This window comes from Vicia villosa, linkage group LG2 (genome assembly GCF_029867415.1).
Source record: "Vicia villosa cultivar HV-30 ecotype Madison, WI linkage group LG2, Vvil1.0, whole genome shotgun sequence".
In the NCBI taxonomy this organism is placed as follows: Eukaryota; Viridiplantae; Streptophyta; class Magnoliopsida; order Fabales; family Fabaceae; genus Vicia; species Vicia villosa.
The window spans coordinates 137,249,910-137,274,424 of NC_081181.1; the positions used below are offsets into that span (position 1 = coordinate 137,249,910).

Consider the following 24,515-nt stretch of genomic DNA (forward strand, 5'->3'; position numbering starts at 1 on the left):
TACTTGTTGATTTTATCCAAGTTGAAGCCCTTCTTTCATTTGTGATGCAAATAATCCATCTGTTCTCATGTTTAAGATCAATGGATGAGTATTCCCTCCTATGATGATAAAGTGTTTATTCCATTTAAAAACCATCTTCCCTTGGAACTACATTAGCTCTGACTTCTCCAATGCACCAATGAGGTATGCAGGCACAAGATGTAATGTCTTGCCGATCTTATTTTAAAAAACAAACAAAACCCTTTCTTTTGCACACAACATCTTTTTTACACATATTTTTAAAAAGGTTCCTGTGGAGTACCACAGACATGAGGGGTGCTTAAAACCTTTCTCTTCTATAATCAACACCCGTACCTAAGATCTCTTTTTTGTTGTTTTTATTTAAAAACTTCTTCTTGGGTTTATTTCACTCTTTTCCCATTTCCTTTAGAAACAATAAAGAACGGTGGTGACTTTCACTGAAATAATGAGTCAAGTTAATCCAATGGTTTTGATCTCATATTTTTCCCGCTACATGTGAGTTTAGAGGTTTCAGAATCCAAGAGGGCCTCTCAGTGGAGGTAGTTCAATTTGTTGATGACACTTTGCTAATAGGGGAAGTTAGTTGGTGGAACCCGTGGGGTATCAAAGTAATTCTTAGAGCTTTTGAGATGGTTTCTAGTTTGAATGTCAACTTCCACAAGAGCAGGACTTTAGGCTTTAACGCGAACCAAAACTTCGTGTCATCTGTAGTAAACTTCATTTCTTGCAAATTGGCAACTTGGAGAGGAAAATTTCTTTCCCAAAGGGGTAAAGTAACTCTTATTAACTCGGTTATCAATAGCATCTCAATATTTTTACTCTTCTTCTACATGGCTTCACTAAGAATTTAGAGAGATATTGAACAAATTCTGCAAAAGTTTTTATGGGGTGGTTGCGAGGATAGGAGGAAGATCCATTAGGTTGGTCATAACCAGGTTTGTAAGAATAAAGATAAAGGGAGACTAGGGGTTAAAAGCATAAAAGATTTCAATAAGGCTTTGCTTTTCAAATGGAAGTGGAGGTTTTTGAAGGAAAAAAAAGACTATTTTTGGGTGTCAATTTTGAAAGCTAGATATGGAGATTGTGATCATAATATCTTGTTAGGAGATAGAATTGACAAAAGCAACCCATTTATCAACACGGTATGAGGATCCAGCTCAATTTGATGTTTATGCTTTCAAATTTGGTTTCAACTTTGTAGGTACTTTATCTTACTCGATTAGTGATGGAGGTTCAGCCTTTCTGGACATCTACTTAGAGCAGAAATCAACCTTTCAAAGATCTTTATTCAAACTTATTTGAAGCTAGCACCAAGAAGATTGATCTTGTTGCTAACATGGGGTGCTAGACTACAGATCGGGCATGGACTTGGGGAGATCTTAGGATTGCGAAACTTTTGATCGAGCCACTCCAAACTAGGTTGCAAGACCTTTTATCAATTCGGGAAGACAAAGTTCCAATTCTTTGGATCAGAAGACATTATTAATTGGAGTCCGGGTGTGGATTATGGCTTTTCAGTGAAATCTTGCTAAGAAGAAATAGATGAGGTTAAGAAGAAATATTTTAACAATCTGTGGAAATATTCTATCCCTGTCAAGGCTAAAGTGTTCAGTTGGAAAATTTTTTGCAACATACTTCAGACAAAGGATCAACTCAAAAAAAGAGGAGTTCTTAATTTAATTATTGAATTGTCTTGTGAGTTTTGTTTTTCAAGCTAAGTAAGACTTGCATCATCTATTTTTTCTCTACAGCATTTAAAAGAGGATATGGACTGAGGTTTCTATGGATTGGTATTTCTGTTAGTTTTTTTTACTCCTGTCTGGAAGAGCTTTAATGTTTGGAATCGTTTTTGTTTTTTTTTAACAAGCAATGGAATTGTATGGCTCCTCTTAGCTCTCTTGCCTAAAGTGGTGTTGGTTTTAAATTTCTCTTTTAATATTTTTTTGCCTCTTCTGTATTGTTGTAATCGGGCAAGATTACACCTGATACTCTATTTAATAGAAGCCTTGCTTATTAAAAAAAGATTGGTATAATGTTTATGTGTTTATTATGGTCTTTGTATTTTTCAGACTGAGAAGCTGATGGAGGTACATTAATCACAGATGAATCTCTATTTTCCGTTGCAACAAGTTGTCCAAAAATGGAGGTAATTTCTACAAAATTTAATGTTAGCTTGTGTCAAATTTAATGTTAGATTGTGTCAAATTTTTATGTAGATGATGACATAAATCTGGTTTTACGTTACACCTTAGTAAATCAATGCCTCAAACTCAAATAAGTGAATGTATGGGAACAAGAGTTTCTCATGATTGTCTTAACAATTTGTTTATCATGAAACCCGAGAGAGTTGGCATAATGGGAGTGTGCTTGGGTCCTACGTGGGGCTCGTGAATAGAATGATGTATATGTTGTTATTCTAAAAGTTATATATTTTTAGTTTACATAATAAATTGTAAAACGTGATTGAAGTACCTTATTGGCTAAATTTGGTATGAATAGTTAGGATTCCATGGCCAACAGTTTTTAATAATTCTAATAGAGCAAAAAAAAAAAAAATCCATACTATATTTAGAGTTGCTAAGGGAAAAAAACAAACTTCATAATTTTTTTTATTGCACCATTAATGCAACGACATTACACTTAAATATTTAGAGTTCTCAAAACACAAATGGATTGGGTCACTTTTGCAAACACATATTAAACATATTAAACACATATTAACAATTATTATTGCACCCCCTTCTAAAATTGATAGAAATCTTTAAGCCATGTTGGTTTCTTTATTTTTCTCTTGGACCTCTTAACAGTAGTAGTAGTAGCAGATGCAATAGCGTTGTTGTTATTTTTACCATTATTGCATGAAGTAGAACTACCATTATTATTATTTTTTCTTATTCTAATTTGAACTTGAGGATAATATATTGGTTTAGCTCCAGCTGCAAGTGCTGCAAGGCGTGGATACACAGGTGATAGGTTGCGCGTTGTTCTGATGGTCCGGGCCATGCTTCTTAAATCTTAACTGCATGCACACCAAACAACTCTTATACATCTTACATACAGATACCATTAACATATCCAAAAAAAATTAATTTAGACATCAATACGGAAATTCTTATCATAAGTGAGTGATGGAAACAAAAATGTTTTTAGAAATTATGGTGTTTACATAATTTTTATTAAAAAGTTCAAATTAAAAATATTTAAAAATTTGAAATGAAGTAAAAATTATTATTGTACTCGAATAAAATTTATTTTATATAAAATAATTAAAAAAATCTATAGTTTTAAAATGTTTTAACTCTTTAAAAAATATATTAGAAATAGAGAAAAGGGATGATGCAATCACAATGTAAAATAATTTTACACTATAAATCAATATACATAAATCTCGTCAAATCAAACTGTAACTTAAATTTTTTTACTGTCAGTTAGTGTATCTCTTTTAAACTCTTATGAATATAAACACATATATAACGTATCTGTTATATATTGAAAGTGTAAATAAAATTTAGAACATGCAAACATAAATAACCACAGATCTTAGAAATGTTATAAGTGTACATAAATTTTCCAACATAAAATTTTATTTGTATAAATAAGACAAGCAAGACTAATCAATTTGTTTTTGCAAGACAAAAACCAATTCTAAAACATCAAAACCAAACCCATAAACAAAACTTTTTTTTTAAGGAACTAAGACACAAGTTATTATAAATTCTATAAATATAATTTAATAATTAATTGACCAATTAGTGATCAAAACCAAACACATAAGAAACGTATCAAAACTATGTATGAACACCAAAAACGTTAAAAAAAACTCAATAAAAAGTACATATATACAAAAATTAATGATGAATTTTACACATAAAAATGAAAGGAGAGTTCAAAAATGCATACCTGAATAGACCTTAAAATCTAAGTCCAAGCTACTCCCTGCTACCACTATCACACTACTTTCTCACTCTCTCTTTAGTGTAAATATGAAATTTAAAAATGAAATTAAAGAAGTTTAATTTATAGAGAAAATTTTAGTTTTTTTAATTCTTTTGTTTTGACTAAGATCTTATTTTAATTATTGAAAAATGTATATATTTATAAAATATCCTAAATAACTTGGTAATTTTTGACTAATTTTTGTCACTATGCATCCCCCTATTCACTTATCAGTTTCTTTTATGGATGCCTTTTTTTCTTAATTTTATTTTTGACCAACATTTTGTCAGTATGCATCTCCCACCTCAGACATCAATATCTTTCTATAAGTACAATTTTTTATTGTTTCTTATTTTTCTATAAATACAATTTTTATTATTGTATTTTTTCAATGTAACCATTTTCATCTTTATTAACAGAATATAATCACATTAAGTTTTTTTTCTATATAATTATGAATATGTTTGGTCCAATTTTTGGGAACAAAATGTTTGAAGTGATAATATATCTTCACTATTATAAAAAGTATATTTTATCACGATTGATATATTAATTTAACTACGGGTGATGGTCCATAGTAATGAACAGTGTGTTCACTACTACAAATATACTTACCTCACGCGCTCTTATAAGTAAATGGAAATGGAGGATTTTAAAGGAGAATGAAGCGGTGTGGAGTGGTATTCTTAGAGCTCGCTATGGTAAGCCAAAGCTTAAGATTCTTATAGGAGATGTGGAGGTGGTTAGTTCGAAGGATTCTATTTGGTGGAGAGATGTTTTGGTATCGGATAATTCTGAAAGACTAATTGACAATCATTTTTCGAAGGCGGTAAAATGTGGCGTGGGAAACGGGGAAGATATACCATTTTGGTATGCTTGTTGGCTTGATGATCAACCTATTTTTGAAGCTTTTCCGGAAATTTTCCAGGTTGCTAAGAATCATCTAATAGCTGTGGATGAAGTTGGGAGGCACGGGGAAAATGGATGGAAATGGGACGTTAAAGCACTGCTGCCAGCGTACAGCTTCTCCACTCTGCTGCCAGCGGGCAGCGGCCCTCTTGTGCTGTCAGAGGACAGCGATTCTGAACTTTTTTTTAGCTGCAGGAGCTTGCCGATTTGCTACAGCAATGCTCCCTTCATCTCCATGTGCGTGACACATTTACATGGACGGAGGGATCTTCGGGTGGCTTTACGGTGAGGTCTTGCTATGATAGATTTAAGCATTTTTTATCTGGACCTCATTTGCAATATATATAGTTTGGTAAAGGCTTTGAAGAATATGTGGAAGGTTAGAATTCCTTCAAAAATTCATTTTTTTGGATGGAAATTTTTGCACAATAAACTAGCAACAAAAGACCAATTGTTCAAAAGAGGGATTTTGTCGGAGGTTAAGGACTTATTGTGTGTTATATGTATGAAGGAGGAGGAATCTCTTAACCATTTATTTGGCGATTGTGATATTGTTGTTAATATTTGGAAAAGAGTGTTTTGTTGGCTTGGTTCTTCTCTTGGCATGCCTTTGGAGAAGTTTGTTTCGTTTTTCTTACATTGCGATATGGTTAAGTGTCCGAAGAAGAGAGCTACCGCGGGCTTGATTTGGCTAACAACTATATGGTGCATTTGGTTGAAGCGGAATGCTATTATATTCAAGAAGGAGGTTTTTAGCTTTACGGAAAGCTTTTCGAACATTATGCTTTCATCTTGGAGATTTATGTTAGCTTTCCATAATCTTTGTAAGCTTTGTAAGTATTACTCTTGGAATATCTTTCCGCTCGAATGTTTCGAGTAGTTAGAGCTTTCCGCTTGTCTTTCTTTGTCGCGGTTGGAGTATCCATAATACTCCATTGATTAATTCCATTGCCTATTAAAAAAAACGAAGTAGATTTTACTTTGGTAAGATAAGCGAGATAACAGTTCCAACTAACTCACTTGTTGAGTAAATTTCCTATGACATGATGGTGAAGTGGATTGGATAGCAAACACATATCACTACACCTATTAAAACTAGAGAGAGAAAAAGATGAGAGAGAAAGCTCTAACTTCTCTCTAACTTTTGGGTCTTTTCTTCTGGAGTTTCTATGGCAAAGCATCTCAGAAGCGGGTGGACGGAAGTTGGAGGTAGGAGGAAGAATGGGGTGAAGTCAAGTAGCTGGAAGAAGAATGGAGAGGCGAGAGGAGGTGCCGGAGACTGGAAAACCTCAACATTCTTCGTGATTGAGTTTGCGGACTGCTGGGAGGCAAGGGATCTGTATCACGATTTTAAAGACTTAGGAGATATCGATGAGGTTTACATTCCGAATAAGAGAACTATAAGGGGGAAGAGGTATGGCTTTGTTAGGTTTTTCAACGTCGCAGACGAGAAAATGCTGGAAACAAAGCTGGACAACCTGTTTCTTGATGGGAAGAAGATATTTGCTAATATTCCCAAATTTGGGAGAGGGTCTGTAGCTCGAGGGGGTGGTGCAAGCAGGAGACAAGGAGAAGCAGAAGGAGGTCTTTCAGTAATACATCGATTAGGCAGAAGTAAGTTTTCTGGGAAGGCTGGTAGTGTGAGGTTTAGTGCCGGAGCAACCTATGCAGAGGTAGCTAAGGGTGAAGCGTCTTCTAAATGTCTGAAGTTCAAGGTGGACCGGAACCATATTCAGAGGTTGGAGAGATGTTACGTGGGTGTTGTTAGAACCCCAGGTTCGACGTATACCATGCAAGATTCTTTCTATGCTGAAGGATATTTCACTGTCAAAGTGATACCTTTAGGAGCTAATATGTGTATTCTGGAGGACATGGAGGAAGGTGCTTTAGATGCAATGGTGGTAGAAGAATTAGCGTGGTTGGACCTTTGGTTCAAGGAGGTTAGAAGATGGAAACCAGACGATATTGATGGCGAAAGAATAACGTGGCTAAAAGTGTTCGGTGTTCCAAGTGTAGCATGGAACAAGGAGTTCTTTGGGTTTATCTCTGATCAAGTGGGTTCCCTCATTCATGAGGATGTTTCTACAGCATCTGCGTTGCGTATGGACGTAGCAAGATTGAAGATAAGGACAAACCGTTCTATGTTGATCCAAGAAGAGTTAAAGGTTCAGATTGAGGAAAAGGTTTTTCAGTTACTTTTGGTGGAGGAAACTTTCAGTGTTGGAGATCACACTTCCAAAAAATCTATTTTAGATTTTGAAAACCCTGATGAATCTACAGTAGAAGGATCGGAAGGTGGAACAGAGGAAGAAGACGACGAGGGTTGCGATGACTTCGTGCCTGAAACGGATGAGGGGGCGGATACCAATGGATTTCCGGCAAAAGGCTTGGGGATGGAGGAGCAGACACGCGGCGAGTTACTCGAGGAAGTGATCAGTCAAGACAAGCCAGAGATTGCTTTCGAAAAGGCAAAAGGTGTGATGGTGACCTCTCAAAGGATATCCTTAGACTCTAGTGCTGTAGGGAAAGAGCAGGCGTTAAAGTTGGATGTCAGTACTAGGTACGACAACGAAAAGGTGAATCCCATATTGGTGAGAAGTCAAAACAGGCTGGATCTTCTTAATGGGCCAAGAAACAAGGGCCCAAATGTTGGGTTCCTTTCTTTTGACGAGGAGTGTTTACGGTCCAAGAAGGTGAAACCAAAACCAAGAAAGAGTAAAGTGTTAGAGGACTTGGGGAAACAGGTGGAGGTGAGCCAACCTTACTTCGCTTGTCTGAACCCTAAATTTTGCCCCAAATTTCTAGCCAGTAGATTAGAAGTCCCAAAGGAAGCAGATGACGAAGAAAATTACTCTGGGGTACGGTGTTATGCTGCGAGTCGATGTCGGATTCTGACATTCTTCAATGCAATGCCAGGTACCATGAAGAATCAAATGTGGGAAGATTTCTGAAGGATTCCTTATTGAACATGGGTCTGGTGTGTGTGCGTGATGACGGAGTTATGCAGAACCGTATAGAAGACATGGAGGCAGGAGATAAACAAGGGTTTGAGAAGACGAAGGCGCAATTAAGTAGTTTGCGATGATTGTTGTATCTCAGAATATACGAGGAGGGGGAAGTGTCATCAAGAGAAAAAGGATTGGCTATTTAAATCAATATGGGAAAGTGGATGTCTGTTTTATACAGGAAACGGAGCTTCAGGTGTTTAACGCTTTATTGGCAGAAGAACTGTGGGGTGCGAAAGAGGTTGGGGGGACGAATATCGATTCTGAAGGTGCTTCTGGTGGCCTGGTAATATTGTGGAGGCCTGAAGCCATAGTCCCGGTTCTGAGTTTCAGGGGTCCGGAGTTCGTGGGTGTCAAAGCACTGGTTCAGGGTGTGAGCACGAATTTTGTAAACGTATATGCATCTTGTAACGCTAGAAGGAGAAGAGAGACATGGAGCTGTTTAGAGAGGAGGAAAGAGCTGGATATCGGGGAGGAATGGTGTATAGGTGGAGACTTCAATACGGTCTCAAACATGGAGGAGAGAATTGGTAAATCTGCAGATGTAAATAGAAGGGATATGGCTGACTTTAACAAGTTTTTGGGAAAGATGAATCTGGTTGATCTCCCTTGTGTGGGAAACAAATTCTCTGGTTTAGTGGCAACGGGAAAGCGATGAGTAGGCTAGACAGATTTTTGTTATCTGACAAACTGGTGATTGACTGAAGATTGGTTAATCAATTGGTGGGGAAGAGAGTTCTGTCTGATCACTGCCTTGTGTGGTTGAAAGGGGGAGTTAAAGAGTGGGGGCCAAAGCCGTTTAGGATCAACAACAATTGGCTTAAACATGGAGATTTCGAGAGCTTTGTCAAAAGGGAGTGGGGTTTACTGAAAGTCATGGGAAGAGGTGATTACTGTCTGAACGAAAAGTTACGGAAATTAAAAGCGAGGCTTAAGGAGGGAACAGAGAGGTCTTCGGTTGGATTGACCTGAAAGTTGAAGAAAATATTGATACTCAATTCGATCTAGATCAGTCCCTCATCGCTAATGCAGGAGGTGATGTGGAAGAGCAAGTCGAAGAGAGAAGAATTATCACAGATAATATATGGAGGCTGTTGGAAATGAAGGAGAGTATGCTAAGAGTCAAATCCGGTCAGCTGTGGTTAAAAGAAGGGGACCAAAACTCACGTTTCTTCCATAGCTCCCTTAAGAGAAATGCGAGAAGAAGATGTTTATCCTCTGTCCAAACTAAGGAGGGTCTGGTGGAAAGTGTGGAGGGCGTGAAGCATCATATTAGAAGACACTTCTTGAACTTGTATAAGGAACCGGGTGACCAAAGACCGATCCCGGGTGGCATAGATTTCAAGAGGTTAGAGGCTAATATGGTGGACCAGTTGGAGAGACCGTTTTTGGAAGATGAAGTTAAGCAAGCTGTGTGTGATTGTGATGGGAATAAGACTCCTGGGCCAGACGGATACACGTTGGAGTTCTTCAAGTTTTTCTAGGACACTGTCAAGGAAGATATTATGAAATTTTTCTCTGATTTTCACTCTAATCCGGTTCTGACAAAGGGAAGCACCTCTTCTTTGTTAATTTTGGTTCCTAAGGTTAGTAGTCCTCAATCTCTTTTTGAGTATAGGCGTATCTGCCTCGTCGGGAGTCTGCAAAAGATTTTGTCGAAGGTTCTGGCGAAACGGCTGAAAGTGGTGGTTGATAGTTTGATATCTAGCAAACAAACGACGTTTATTAGTGGTAGAAATATTCTCGATGGAGTCCTAGTCGTCAATGAGATTATTGACTTGGCAAAAAGGAAAGGGCGGAGTTGCTTGATCTTGAAGGTATACTACGAGAAAGCTTATGATTGCGTGTGTTGGAAGTATTTGAGATATGTTCTGGTTAAAATGGGGTTCGGGAACAGGTGGTTGAGATGGTTAGAGCACTGTGTCTTTACAAGTTCAATGGCAGTTCTGGTTAATGGGAGCACCACTTCTGACTTCATGGCTCGACGCGGCTTGAGGCAAGGAGACCCGTTGTCGCCTTTGCTCTTTGTTATAGCAATGGAGGGTCTAACCCGTCTTATGGACAAGGCAGTTGCTGCTGGGAGCTATAGAGGTTTCCAATACGGAGTTAACAATAGCGTGAATATTTTACATTACGTGGATGACACGATCATTCTAGGAGACGGTAAGCTCCAAAACTTGTGGAGTTTTAAGGCGGTCCTGCGGGGCTTCGAGCTGATGTCAGGCCTCAAGATCAATTTCTACAAAAGTAACGTTTACGGTATTAATCTTAAGGAGGAGGTTATGCAAGCAACGACGTCGTTTCTTACTTGTAGTGTCGGCTCTCTCCCGTTTAAGTTCTTGGGGGTAATGGTAGGAGATAGCCCAAGGAACATTAAAATGTGGAAGGATGTGGTGCAGAGTGTGAAAAACAGATTGGACGTGTGGAGAGGGAGGTACCTTTCAATAGGAGGCAGGATCGTGCTTATAAATTCAGTCTTGAATGCTATTCCTCTTTATGCTTTTTCTTTCTACAGGGTCCCTAAAGCGGTAATTAAAGAGCTCGTAAGAATTCAACGGAATTTTCTGTGGAACGGCCTGGTTGAGAAGAAAGCTATATGCTGGGTAAAGTGGAAAGATGTTTGCAGAGTTAAAGAAGAAGGGGGTCTAGGCATCAGAGATATCGAGGGTATGAATGTCTCTCTTCTCATGAAGTGGAAGTGGCGGATCCTTAACGAGCAAAACGCGGTCTAGTATGTGCTGTTAAAGCATAGATATCCCAACCTAGAGGCAAAGGTTTTTGTTAACGATTGCAGAGTGCTTCGCAAGCGGGATTCGGTGTGGTGCAGGGATTTAGTTTCTATTAATGATAGTGCTGGATCTAGAGGATTGGCTTTTTCTGATGTGGTTATATGCAGGGTCAAAAATGGAACCAAAACGGCTTTTTGGTTTAGTAAGTGGATAGGAAACCAAAGCCTTGCTGAAGCTTTCCCAGAGCTGTACGGCTTGGCAGCTAATCAGTTTATGACAGTGGCAGAAGCGGGGCGGTGGCAGGATGATGTGTGGCAGTGGGAAGTGCATAAATGGTGCGATAATGTGGGGGATGTGGAGTATAATTTATTGTTGTTCCTGGAAACTTTGGTCTTGCAGGTTACGCTAGAGCAAGAAGGAGAAGAGGAGTTCGATTGGGATGTTAATGCGGGTGACGGATTCACTGTGAAGTCGTGTGCTGCTGTGATCAGAAAAAGAAGCTCCATGGCCTTGCTAGGGGAAGCAAATCGGAAGAAACTGAGTTTCATCTAGAAAATTGCAGCTCCCTCAAAGGTTCAAGTCTTAGCTTGGAGAATGGTTTTGGATAGGATTCCGACGATATCGCAATTGAAGAGGAGAGGCATCCTCCATGACGAAGCTGACTGTCGTTGTGTTTTCTGCTTAGATCACGAGGAGGATTCTACCAATCTTTTCGTGGAATGCCCGGTGTTAGAGAAGATTTGGGAAAAAGTGGGAGTTTGGATAGGTAATTCTATTTCGCTATCGAACCTTGAGCTAAGAAACTATCTCGCTTTCTTTGATAAAATTAAGGTGCTAGACGAAAGGTTAACTGTTGGAGGTATTTGGTTGGCGGTAGTGTGGACCATATGGAATACGCGGAATTCTATAGTATTTAGGGGCGGTATGTTTATTTTCGATGATTGTTTTAGTGCTATCGTTTTATCTTCTTGGAAATGGTTTCGAGCAGTTAAGGTTTCTTCTGTAACCGGTAATTTTCACGTTTGGAACGTTTTACCTCTAATGTGTATAAAGAGGAAAAATTATGTGTAGTCCCTTTGCAGTATTAATATCATTACTTATTTAAAAAAAAAAAACAAGCGAGATAACAAAGGTTGACAGGAAACCTTTCACTTTACGTCAATTTTTTAATAATCGAGTGGATAGTTAATATGGCCATTGTTTTGATCTTCTGGAATAGTAAATTTTATTTTGAAAACTATCGTACCACATACCTCCTGATTTTATAGGATTATGGGATTTCATCTTAATGATCCATCAAATAAATAATTAAATCATAACCTCTACACAATAGATTTATCAAGACTTACACCCACAAATCAAAAGAAAATAGGTGGAGAGATGAATTATGTCACAAAATATAATAAAAGTCACAAACAAATATCAAAAGAAATAAAATATAATTTAAAGAAATAAAAATGGATTTTAAATGGTCAAATAATGAGAAATTGTTGTTGAAATACTTAATGAGTGTCTAAACACAGAATAAATTTCAAATAAAACTATAATAAAATCATAAAAAAACTATTTAATATTTTTAAAAAGGATTTGATAATTTTTGGAAACTCAACCATTTTTAAACCAATTAAAATCAAGCAAAGAAATCAAAAATAGCTAAAAATAGTAAATCAAAATTAAAAAATATGAAAAAATAACCATGAGAAAGAGAAAATTATATGAGAAATTTTGCAAAAATTTTGGATTTTTTTGGAATAAAAATGAAAGAGTTATTAATTTTTTGAATATAAAACAATTTTGAAAAATAAAATAAAACCAAAACAATGTGGACCATCTAATCAATGTCAAAACGTCTTAGTAATCGAATCCAATGCATCTGACGCGTTGTGCATTTTATGGTCATTAATGAATAAAGCACTAAATCACATTTAAATCAGATTTTGAAAATAAGTGTGGCGTGTTTTGATTAGTTGAAGACATCCATGTCATCATCTTCAACCTCGGAATGTTGAAAAGTCAACAACATTAACACGAATTGCAGCTTACTCAAATGGAAAAATTAGCATTCATGAGTGGTATCATTAGATTCGTCTCTTCAAACGATCTCAACCACTAGCTCTTGAAAATTTTATTCAAACAACATCTTACTCGATTTGAGAATAATCAAAGAAATTGAAAAATTTAAAATCACCATGAAATACTTAAAATTAGACCAAAATCAAAACTAGAAGAAGCTTAAGCTTCAGGGATGGATAGTGAACAAAATAGGAAAAAGTTTGAGACAAAATGATCACAAATTACTACTTGTTGAAACTCAAATTTGACTAACAGCCTTGCACAATTTCTGATTAAATATAATGCCATACCATTGTCACTTAATTGACTTATATGGATAATAAATTATGCATTAACCCTTCAACATAAAGTAAAATAGAAATAGAAGGAAGAGATCCATTACCAACTTTTCCTGATCCTCTGATTCTTCCTTTTTGATTTCCTCCAAAGCCTATGTAACCAGCATCCTTAAGTTCCAGGTTTTGGAACATATGCTTACTTCCCTTCATGTGACGCGAGTATCCAGAGTCCATGTACCATGACTGGTGTTTTGACTTTGCTACATAGGATATTTGCATCATAACTATTTTATCTTTTGGTTACAGAATCTTTTGGGTCCTTTCTGTTAGAACAAGATTTGTTCTGATCAATATTCTTAGTTTTGATGATAACAATGTATATGAATTTTGCTTGAGACTATGTGGTACTCTAATCCTATGCAATTTCCATTTCAGGAAATATATAAAGAGTATGCACAAAATCAGCGCAAGAAGCACTGACTTAGAAGGTTCAAGTATGCAACATCAGAACATGCTCTCGCAAGACATCAGAAGATGGTCAAGTAGAATCAGAACATGGTCTATTGAAGCATCAGAAGAACTTGAGATCAGAAGCAGAAGCACTGAAGTTCTCATGGTATCACGCTAGAAGCACTTCAAGGTCAGAAGACACGAAGATGCTCTGCACCAAGCTGTTTGACTCTAATATATTCAAACGTTGTATCAACAAAGATCAGATCAGAAGCAAGTACAAGATGGCAGGCTACGCTGACTGACAAAAGGAACGTTAGAACCTAATAAAGGCAAAGTCAGTTAAAGCAGGAAAAGCAAGGCTCGAGGTAGTTGACAAAAGAGTGAAACATTATATGCAATGTTGTACGGATCACGCAATGCATTAAAATCTCCCAACGGTCATCTTCTCAAACGTCTATATATATATATATATATATATATATATATATATATATATATATATATATATATATATATATATATATATATATATATATATATATATATATAGTGAAGTTTGGATCAGAAGCAATGTTACGAATTTACAAACATACAGAAACGCTGTCAAATTCAAAAGCTCTCAAACTTCATCTTCAACCTCACTCAATTACTGTTGTAATATCTTAGTGAGATTAAGCTTAAACTTTAAGAGAAATATCACAGTTGTGATTATAGCTTTTTAAGAAGCATTGTATAACTCTTGTAAGAACTTGTTTACATTCATTTGTAAATAACTAGAGGAGATCAAGTTGTGATCGAATTCTATAGAAATTCTTAGAGGGTATCTAAGCATTGTGTTCCTAGAGTGATCAGGTTGTGATCAGAATACTCTAGAAGACTTAGAGGGTATCTAAGTGGAAAACTATTGTAATCAAGTGTGATTAGTGGATTAAATCCTCAGTTGAGGTAAATCACTCTAAGGGGGTGGAATGGAGTAGTTTCGTTAACAACGAACCAGGATAAAAATCATTGTGGAACTATTTTTATCTTAAGAGTTTTTTAAGTACACTTATTCAAATCCCCCTTTCTAAGTGTTTTTCTATCCTTCAATTGGTATCAGAGCGCCGGTTCTGAGGTGCAAGCACTTAACCGTGTTTAGAAAAGATTCAGGAAGAGAAAAACGCTTAAGTCAATATGGCTGGTGAGACTCCAACACCTACGTCTACATCTGGCTCTGCTGAGCAATACAACAATGGAAACAATGGCTACACTAGACCACCAGTATTTGATGGTGAAAACTTTGAGTGTTGGAAAGATAAACTCGAAAGTTCCTTTCTTGGTTTAGATGGTGACTTGTGGGATCTTCTGGTGGATGGTTACAAACATCCAGTGAAAGCTAGCGGTGTAAAGCTCTCAAGACAAGAGATGAGTGATGATCAAAAGAAGCTATTCAAAAATCATCACAAGTGTAGGACTGTTTTGCTGAATGCTATCTCTCATGCTGAATAAGATATCTAACAGGGAAACTGCCCATGATATATATGAATCATTGAAAATGACTCATGAAGGAAATTCCTAAGTCAAGGAGACCAAAGCTCTTGCCTTGATCAAGAAATATGAAACCTTCAAGATGGAGGATGATGAAAACATTGAGAAAATGTTCTCAAGATTTCAAATGCTAACTGCTGGATTAAGAGTTCTTGACAAGGGATACACCAAGGCTGATCATGTCAAAAAGATCATCAAAAGCTTGCCCAGAAGATGGGGCCCAATGGTGAATGCATTCAAGATAGCAAAGGATCTGAATGAAGTCTCTTTGGAAGAGCTGATTAGTGCCTTAAGAAGCCATGAAATAGAGCTGGATGCAAATGAACCTCAAAAGAAAGGTAAGTCTATTGCATTAAAATCTAATTATAAAAAATGCACTAACGCTTTTCAGGCAGAAGAACAAGATTCTGAAGAGTCAGAATCAGAAGAAGAAGATGAACTGTCCATGATCTACAGAAGGGTAAACCAACTCTAGAAGAGCAAACACGGGAAGTTCAAGAACTTCAGAAGTTCTAAGAAGCTTGAAAAAGGAGAATCTTCTGGAAGCAGAAGATCTGACAAGAAGAAGGTCACATGCTATGAATGCAATGAGCCTGGTCACTACAAGAATGAGTGTCCAAAACTTCAGAAGGAGAATCCCAAGAAGAAGTTTCATAAGAAGAAAGGTCTTATGGCAACGTGGGATGATTCAGAATTAGATTCTGAAGAGGTATTTTCTGAAGAGGTATTTTCTGAACTATCTAGAGAAGAGTTAGTTTCCAGTTTAACAGAACTTCTGGAACTCAAGGCTCATCTTAGTATCAAATACAAAAAGCTAAAAAAGCTATTTGATTCTGAAACTAAGAAGCTGGAAGTGGAAAATTCTGAACTGAAGGAAAAAGTTTTAAAATTATCCAAAGATATTAGATCTCCTTCTGACTCAGAAAAATCTATTCCTAGTCTCAATCATATTCTGAAAGAATATGACTCGAGCTTCAGAAAGTTCTTATCTAGAAGTATTGGCAGAAGTCATCTTGCTTCTATGATATATGGTGTTTCTGGAAACAAAAGAGTTGGCGTTGGCTATGAGGGTGATATCCCACACAAATTTGAACCTGTAGATGATATGAAAATCACATACAAGCCATTGTATGATCAGTTCAAATATGGCCACTCACATGATATTAGGCTCACTTCACATACCAGAAGCTTTCATGCTACACACACTAAGAAGCATCTGACACAATCTAGAAAATATCATGCTGCTAAACCTAAGGAATATCATGATGTACCTACTGTTGTTTATTATGCTAAACCTAAGTTCAATCAGAACTTGAGGAAAACTAACAAGAAAGGACCCAAGAAGTTGTGGGTACCTAAGGAGAAGATAATTTCTGTTGCAGATATCCTTGGCGGCAAAGAGGACAAAAAGCAAAATGTCATGGTACCTGGACTCTGGGTGCTCGCGACACATGACGGGAAGAAGGTCTATGTTCCAAGACCTGGTGCTTAAGTCTGGTGGAGAAGTCAAGTTTGGAGGAGATCAGAAGGGCAAGATAATTGGCTCTGGAACCATAAGTACTGGTAACTCTCCTTCCATATCTAATGTACTTCTTGTAGAAGGATTAGCGCATAACTTATTGTCCATAAGTCAATTAAGTGACAATGGTTATAAAATAATCTTCAATCAAAAGTCTTGCAAGGCTGTAAGTCAGAAGGATGGCTCAATTCTATTTACAGGAAAGAGAAAGAACAAAATTTATAAGATTGATCTTTCTGATCTTGAGAAGCAGAAGGTGACTTGCCTTATGTCTATTAGTGAAGAGCAATGGGTCTGGCACAGAAGATTAGGCCATGCTAGAATGAGAAAGATTTCTCAGATTAACAAACTAAATCTGGTCAGAGGACTCCCAAATCTGAAATACAAATCAGATGCTCTTTGCGAAGCATGTCAGAAGGGCAAGTTTTCCAAACCTGCATTCAAATCTAAGAATTTTGTCTCTTCCTCTAGGCCGCTAGAACTTCTGCACATTGATCTGTTTGGACCAATCAAAACAACATCTGTCAGAGGGAAGAAATATGGATTAGTAATCGTAGATGATTATAGCCGCTGAACATGGGTAAAGTTCTTAAAACACAAGGATGAGTCTCATTCAGTGTTCTTTGAATTCTGCACTCAAATTCAATCTGAGAAGGAGTGCAAAATCATAAAGGTCAGAAGTGATCTTGGTGGCGAATTTGAGAACAGATTCTTTGAGGAGTTCTTCAAAGAAAATGGTATTGCCCATGATTTCTCTTGCCCTAGAACTCCACAGAAAAATGGAGTTGTAGAGCGAAAGAATAGGACTCTACAAGAAATGGCCAGAACCATGATCAATGAAACCAATATGGCTAAGCATTTCTAGGCAGAAGCAATAAATACTGCATGTTATATTCAGAATAGAATCTCTATAAGACCTATTCTAAATAAGACTCCTTATGAATTGTGGAAGAACAGAAAGCCCAACATTTCATATTTTCATCCTTTTGGATGTGTTTGTTTCATTCTGAATACTAAAGATCATCTTGGTAAGTTTGATTCTAAGGCACAAAAATGTTTCCTTCTTGGATATTCTGAACGCTCTAAAGGCTACAGAGTATACAATACTAAAACATTGGTTGTAGAAGAATCAATCAATATCAGATTTGATGATAAGCTTGGTCTTGAAAAGCCAAAGCCGTTTGAGAATTTTGCAGATATAGATATCTCAATCTCAGAAGCTGAAGAACCAAGAAGCAAAGTATCAGAAGCTGAAGATCTCAGAAGCAAAGGATCAGAAGATCAAGTTGCTGCGTCTTTAGAGAATCTTAGAATTTAATATATGCATGGATCTCCTCTTCAGTGAGTCTGGTCTCAGCCCTCCTAATGCGTTCCTCGAGGGCCGAGAAGACCTGTAAAATCGGTTAAACTATTATTTTAATTGAATATTTGTCTAACAATCATAATTAAGCTCGAGTCCATCATTACTTATTTATTCTAAATTAAATTTGAAAACTCAAATAGAGCCACCGATGTGCATATGCTATAGAGAGCTAAAAACCTATATCATACATTACATTCTCAAATATTTAAGTCATATTTAACTAACTGAATGCTAAGTTAATAAATAGATAATAATATTTAAAATAGATATCTATGATAGATTCTAACAACTTAATTATATTAATATAACTAGCATATTTGTAATAATTTTCAATCAAATCCAAGATTAAATTCTTCACGCATGCATGCGTACACATATAACTATTGTAAATAAATTTTAAATATTTGAAAAATTAGTTAATTACTAACACTAAATTAATTGGTATTACTCCTCAATCCAAATATTATTAACAAATAATTAAAAAAGTGATGTGAAAATACCTCATCCCTAGGCCTGTTCCTCCGATCCCTAAGTACACGAGAAGTTGAGGTGAAAATGCAGTTATTACCGCGACGGCGATTCCTCGGTCTAGCCGGTATTATACCAGACTGCATGTACTGATCAGATTTAACAGCAGTACTAAACCCTGGTCCAATATGGGATGGGGGAGGGTTTAGGTTGTAACTACTTGTTGAAGGATTAGAAGGTCGTTGTGCCCCCTGTGGTACAAAATTATTAGACCACACATGAACAATAGATGGAGCCAGAAATTGATTCCCCTGACCTCCTGGTAAAAGCCTTATATATTGTTGAACATTTATGGTGCTTTGAACAAATGTATCATCAAATATCTGTTCAATAGAATCAAATATATCCAAATTGGTGTTTGTGTTGTTGTTATTATTTTTGTTAAAACTATTAAACCCCCACCTTGGATTTTGAGAGGATAAAGATGAATCGGCTCTAGAAGACAAGAAATTATTATTTCTTTGAAATGGTGATGTACTCACTGCAACCTAAGTTGTTCCTTTTGTCATTGCGGAAGGATATATAGATGTTGTAGAGGTAGAAGCAGATGTAGGTTCAATTTTTCGGGTCATGGTGAAGCTTTCTCGAGCAATCTCTTCTCGAGAAGGAAATATTAAGAAAGCAACATTGTCATCAATGATAGATACAGATGGGCTATTATGTGATTGTGTATCATCAAAAAAATTTATTGGACTAGCATGTGCATGGCGTTGATTATATATGTTAGAATCATCTATAATAGAATTTTGTGTTGCACTTACACCATGACGGTTCACTTGTTGCGGCACCATACTTGAAAACCCACTATTACCATTGTAGTTGTATTGCATTGATAATGGAGTTGAAGACATGTTATTATTGTTCATAGTTTCGTGTTGGAAACTATGAGAACGGGGATTTGCGAGTCTTCTTAAGGCTCTACCAACTTGTGAACATTGATTCGAACTCTCTCCTCTCACAAACTCTAATGATCTACTTCTCTTGAGTAAATCATTACTAGTACTAGTAGATCTAATAGTCACTACAAGAAAAATGAGTTTTCACAGCGACTGAAGTTGTTGAGAAAAACACAAAATTGCTGCGAAATGTGTTTTTAATAGCGAAAACATTGTCGTTGCATATCGTTGGTATAAGTGCCGTTGCAAAAAGTTTGCAACGACATTTGATGTCGCTGTCGTAACTTGTGTTCTTACAACAATAATTATTGTCGCCTTATTTGATAGAATAAAATAATCATAGTCGCTGCAAAAAGATATTTTTGTCAACTAAAGATGTTGTTAAAAGTTTATTTTGTCAACAATAAAAATTATTGCGATAAATTAGATTTCCCAACAACTTATATCATTTAATAAAAATAAAATTATATTTTTTAGCTTCTTTTTAAAATTAATATTATTCACATTTTTAATTTAAATTTTTATTTATATTTAAAAAATAAATAATTTTACAATATAAATTACGACATTGTTAATATAATTTTTTTCAAAAAACATAAACAATAATTAATATAACATTAAAATATAAAATGTCATAAATTATCATAATTTAATAAAAATTTAAACACCTAAAAAAATAAAAAATAAAAACTAAAAAATAAAAAACAATTTTATTCCCATTAAAATTAAAATTTATACATTTGACAAATAAAATCATGACTTGTGCCGAGCATAAATATTAGTTCTTCTTCATATCCTTGTTTCAAAGCTTTCTTTGTGAACTAGTTGAAAAACTCTAATTTCACCTGCAATTTCAATACAATCAAAAGTTATTAGGAACCCATTCTCAATTGGAATAATAGGTGAGTAAATTAGAAACAGGAATATAGAAAATACAAAAACCAAGTCGGACATATCTGTTTCATTCCTACTTAAGCCAAAATGTCTATATTCTAGAGATAATAAAAAAAATTCACTCCATGTTGAAGGTACCGTTGAAATTTAAAAACCACATAATAAAGAAGTTCTTATTTTCAGTTAGTGAAAATCATGTAAGTGAGAATAATTGTATACTTATTTTCTTAGGTTATTAAGAAAAATCTCTAACTTACTGCTAGAGCTCTATTAAGATCCTCTAACAGAAGGTGTGATAACTTTTGTGTATAACATTTCACTTGCATCATAATATATACATGAATCAGTTTCATATATTACTAAAGAAATATACTAAGGATGATGCCACAAACATACTTACATTTTTCAGTAGCCAATGATGGTTCCAACAGAGGGTCATAGATTATTCTTCTTCCTGAGCAACTGACAATCTATCATTTTCACAATCAAATAAATTGGACCAATATAAGTTTCTGCCACATTAACAACTAAACATTTCACAAAGTATTTAACACCAAGATAAACAATAGGATTGAGACCCTTGCACATTGTTAGTCCAAAACACAACATTGTTCCATAAACATAGTTTACGGATAGCTACATCCAAGTAATCACCAATACATTGCACATTGTTAGTCCAAAACACAACATTGTTCCATAAACATAGTTTACGGATAGCTACATCCAAGTAATCACCAATACATGCATTCAGAACCAAAGTCATCAAAAAAATTGAGAATTGCAAGCATAAATGAAGGAAGAATAATGTCTAACCTCAAAACCAAGCTCATCTCAAGCCTTTCCATCATCTAATCTTCCATTTCCAAAAGATAGTGTCTTACCCGCCTTCATAGTCCAAGGAAGTCGGAAAGATAGGATATTATATTAATTCAACATGAGAGTTATAATTTAAGATTGCAATGATTTGCTAAAATAATGTATATAGACAATGAAAGAGCACACAAAACTCACACCATTTTTGGTTCTAAGATGGATCAAGGCATGTACATAATCGATAAGAAGGCAATACACAGACAATAAAAGAGAACACAAAACTCACATCATTTCTAGTTGTAGGATTGATCAAGGCATAGACGAGATCAATAAGAGAATAGATGTGATGATGCGGCATGGAACTAAATCTGAAAAATGTACAAAAACTTTATCGGTAAAAAAATTCACTCCATGTGCATCAATTTAATTCATATCAATTAAACCCTAACTGCAGTTTTGAACAAAATCACATAGGAAACAAAGCAGTCGGAAAAGTAGTGTTCATAATAATACCAAACTCTAACCTATCATTAAAATACAATCAAAGAATAGGAAAGTTAATACAAATATCAGAGATGAAACTAGAAGTTAATACTAGAAATCAAATACAATGCGAAGAACAAATAAGAAGTTGCTTTTGGTTTTATGATACCTAATAACAGAAAACTGGAAGAGGTAAAAATTGAAGATAAATGAAAATTCATGGACAACACAGACAATCAGAACCTGCATAGATCAGAGACATATTGATCGACGAGAGACTAGAGATCAGCGGGAGGATTGAAGGAGCAGATTGATGATGAAATCGATTGAGAGATCGAAAGCGGGATTCCCAATTTTGTTCTAAGTTTTCGATGAGAGCAAGAGAGCGTTGAAATTTGATGGGAGCGGTTTGAAGAGCGATTTATGTTGGGGGTAGTAGAGAGGGATGCGTGGTTTCAGACTCCTTAGAGAGAGAACATGTGTATCTCGATTGAGGGCACGATTTTTCTTAATGTTATAAATTTATCATAGAATAAATAATATAATAATACTGAGCAATTAGTTAAAAACTCAAAAGGAATGTTATTTAAAATTGAATTTTACTTTTATAACTTGATATTAATCACTTATTTAATTGGTAGTTGAATGATGGTAATGAATCATATATTTATATTAATCAATGATCTTTGTGAATCAATAATTGGATTCAAATATATTATATCCAAACAAAACGCATGCATACAAGATATAAGCGTTCTTATTTGAGTTCAAGTTTAATATATACTTTTCTTGGCAAAAAAATATTTTTAGAAATAATTTTTTTTCCAACGATAATGAGCTTGTTGTCAAATAAATATTTATTACAACCACTTGAATTAGTCACTGCAATATATATATTAAAAACTTGTATTATTTACAGCAATAAATAATTATTGTTGTGATAAGTCACTTTTCCCAACAATAATGTCATTGTTGAAAAAAATATTAACTTATTACAACAACTAAAATTAGTCGTTGCTATATACATGTTATTGACAACATTTTGAAAGTCGTTGAGAAAAAGTCGCTGCTAAATATCATATTTCTTGTAGTGAGTAGTAGATGCAACAACGCCATTATTTATAACATTATTAAATAAAGTAGAAATACCATTATTATTATTTGTTGATCTACTTTGAACTTGATGAAAATTTGACGCAGCTGCTCCAAGTTGTGCCATACTTGAATTCATAGATGATGGTCGTGTTGTATTTATACACCGAGTAGTACTTCTTCTGGTAGTAGAAGCTAAAATGAGAGATGAACCAAAGAGTCTCGGTGGAGACGAGTCGGGAGAAGGAGAAGTTTAATTATTATTATTATTATTATTATTATTATAGTTACTAATATTGATGATTGTTGGATGTACCATAGGAAAAAGATAATAATTACCATTAGTAGTATGGCTAGTAGTACTCTTTGTTGGGTTTGTGTGAAGAGGAATATGATTGGGGTGAAGAGGATTGTTTTGTATAATATTGTCAGGTCTTGTTTGATCACTATTCCCAGTCAATCCCGTGGGATTGTTGAAACCAACTGACGAAGGAGAGTTAGAGGCCATCAAATATCTTAGAGCTCTAGCATCACGAAATTGATGAGTCATTCTTGATAACTTCTTAACTGCAAGCATGTCATAAATAAACATCAATCAATAATAATATATAACACAACTACGTTAATTCATAGACAATGACAATGTTCAACAACATTCATATGTATCGTATCTTTATTAAGAACTATTAGATAGATTTTCATTTGTGTGTAACTTCAAATTATAAAGATAAAATATTAATAAAAATAATTTAAAAAAGAATTGTAGAAGAGTATTTGTTTATAAACTCACTTGCAAGAACGCTCTTTTTCCAACCCTCACTATCCACCCAACACATTTGAAGATCGAAGTAAACTCTTAAACGAAATTTCTTATACGTGAAAATAAATTAATAAAAAAAATTTATCAATAAACTAGATAGATTTTCTCTAAATATCAAAATTTAAAGTATAGTTAGAATTTGAGACCCTATAAGATTTTCTTATTCTTTTTGAAAATTCAGTATACCAACTAATATGAAAGACAAATCTCACTGTTTACTAACAATATATATATATATATTTAATTATTTTATTTAATTTAATATGATCGTTGGATATTTTTTTAACGGTTGAGATTTGTTGTTAAATTAAACTTTGACACATTGGTGTCATTTGATCATATTACAGGGATAGGATCAAATGACACACAGGTGTCAAAGTTTAATTTAACACCAAATCTCAACCGTTAAAAAAATTGTTCCAATGATTATATTAAAATAAATAAAATAATTTAAAATATATGTATAGCCGATTTTTTGCCTAAAAATAGGCCATTTATATGATCGTCTGATCTATTCTTTTAACGGTTGAGATTTGATATCAAATTAAACTTTAACACCTTGGTGTCATTTGATCATATCCCCCTATATGGGATAGGATCAAATGACACCAAGGTGTCAAAGTTTAATTTAACATCAAATCTCAACCGTTAAAATAATTGATCCAACGATGATATTAAAATAAAGCTAATATTTTAAAATATATGTATAGCCTATTTTTTTTGCCTAAAAATAGACTATTTATATGATCGTCTGATCTATTCTTTTAACGGTTGAGATTTGATGTCAAATTAAACTTTGACACCTTGGTGTCATTTGATCATACCCCCCTATATGGGATAGGATCAAATGACACCAAGGTGTCAAAGTTTAATTTAACATCAAACCTCAACCGTTAAAAAAATGGATCCAAAATTAAATAAAATAATAAAAAAAATATGTATAGCCTATTTTTTTACCTAACAATAGGCTATTTATATGATCGTGTGATCTATTCTTTTAACGGTTGAGATTTGATGTCAAATTAAACTTTGATACCTTGATGTCATTTGATCCTATCCTCCTATATGGGATAGGATCAAATGACACCAAGGTGTCAAAGTTTAATTTAACATCAAATCTCAACCATTAAAAAATTGATCCAAAATTAAATAAAATAAATAATAAAAGTATGTATA

At 34.9% G+C, this 24,515-nt stretch overlaps 1 protein-coding gene and 1 long non-coding RNA gene across 2 annotated transcripts; both read right to left on the reverse strand.

Moving 5' to 3' along the window:
* Positions 1–17,972: 17,972 nt before the first annotated feature.
* Positions 17,973–19,207, reverse strand: LOC131650134 (uncharacterized). The gene is made up of 3 exons (XM_058919864.1): positions 18,968–19,207; positions 18,314–18,664; positions 17,973–17,990 (listed from the first exon to the last, which is right to left on the reverse strand). The coding sequence occupies exons 1-3, from the start codon at positions 19,205–19,207 to the stop codon at positions 17,973–17,975; spliced, it is 609 nt and encodes a 202-aa protein (XP_058775847.1).
* Positions 19,208–19,921: 714 nt separating this feature from the next.
* LOC131646890 (uncharacterized) lies at positions 19,922–21,919 on the reverse strand. Its single transcript, XR_009297671.1, has 5 exons — positions 21,671–21,919; positions 21,231–21,312; positions 20,945–21,016; positions 20,532–20,601; positions 19,922–20,082 (listed from the first exon to the last, which is right to left on the reverse strand). It is a non-coding gene; the product is annotated as an uncharacterized LOC131646890 (long non-coding RNA).
* Positions 21,920–24,515: the final 2,596 nt, after the last annotated feature.

What these genes read in the sequence shown, in the direction of transcription:
- LOC131650134 (XM_058919864.1), bottom strand. Translation starts at nt 19,207, where the DNA reads ATGAACAATAATAACATGTCTTCAACTCCATTATCAATGCAATACAAC. An exon ending in TATCTATCATTGATGACAAT is followed by an intron (nt 18,665 to 18,967) that starts GTTGCTTTCTTA and finishes TCTATTGAACAG; the next exon opens with ATATTTGATGATACATTTGT.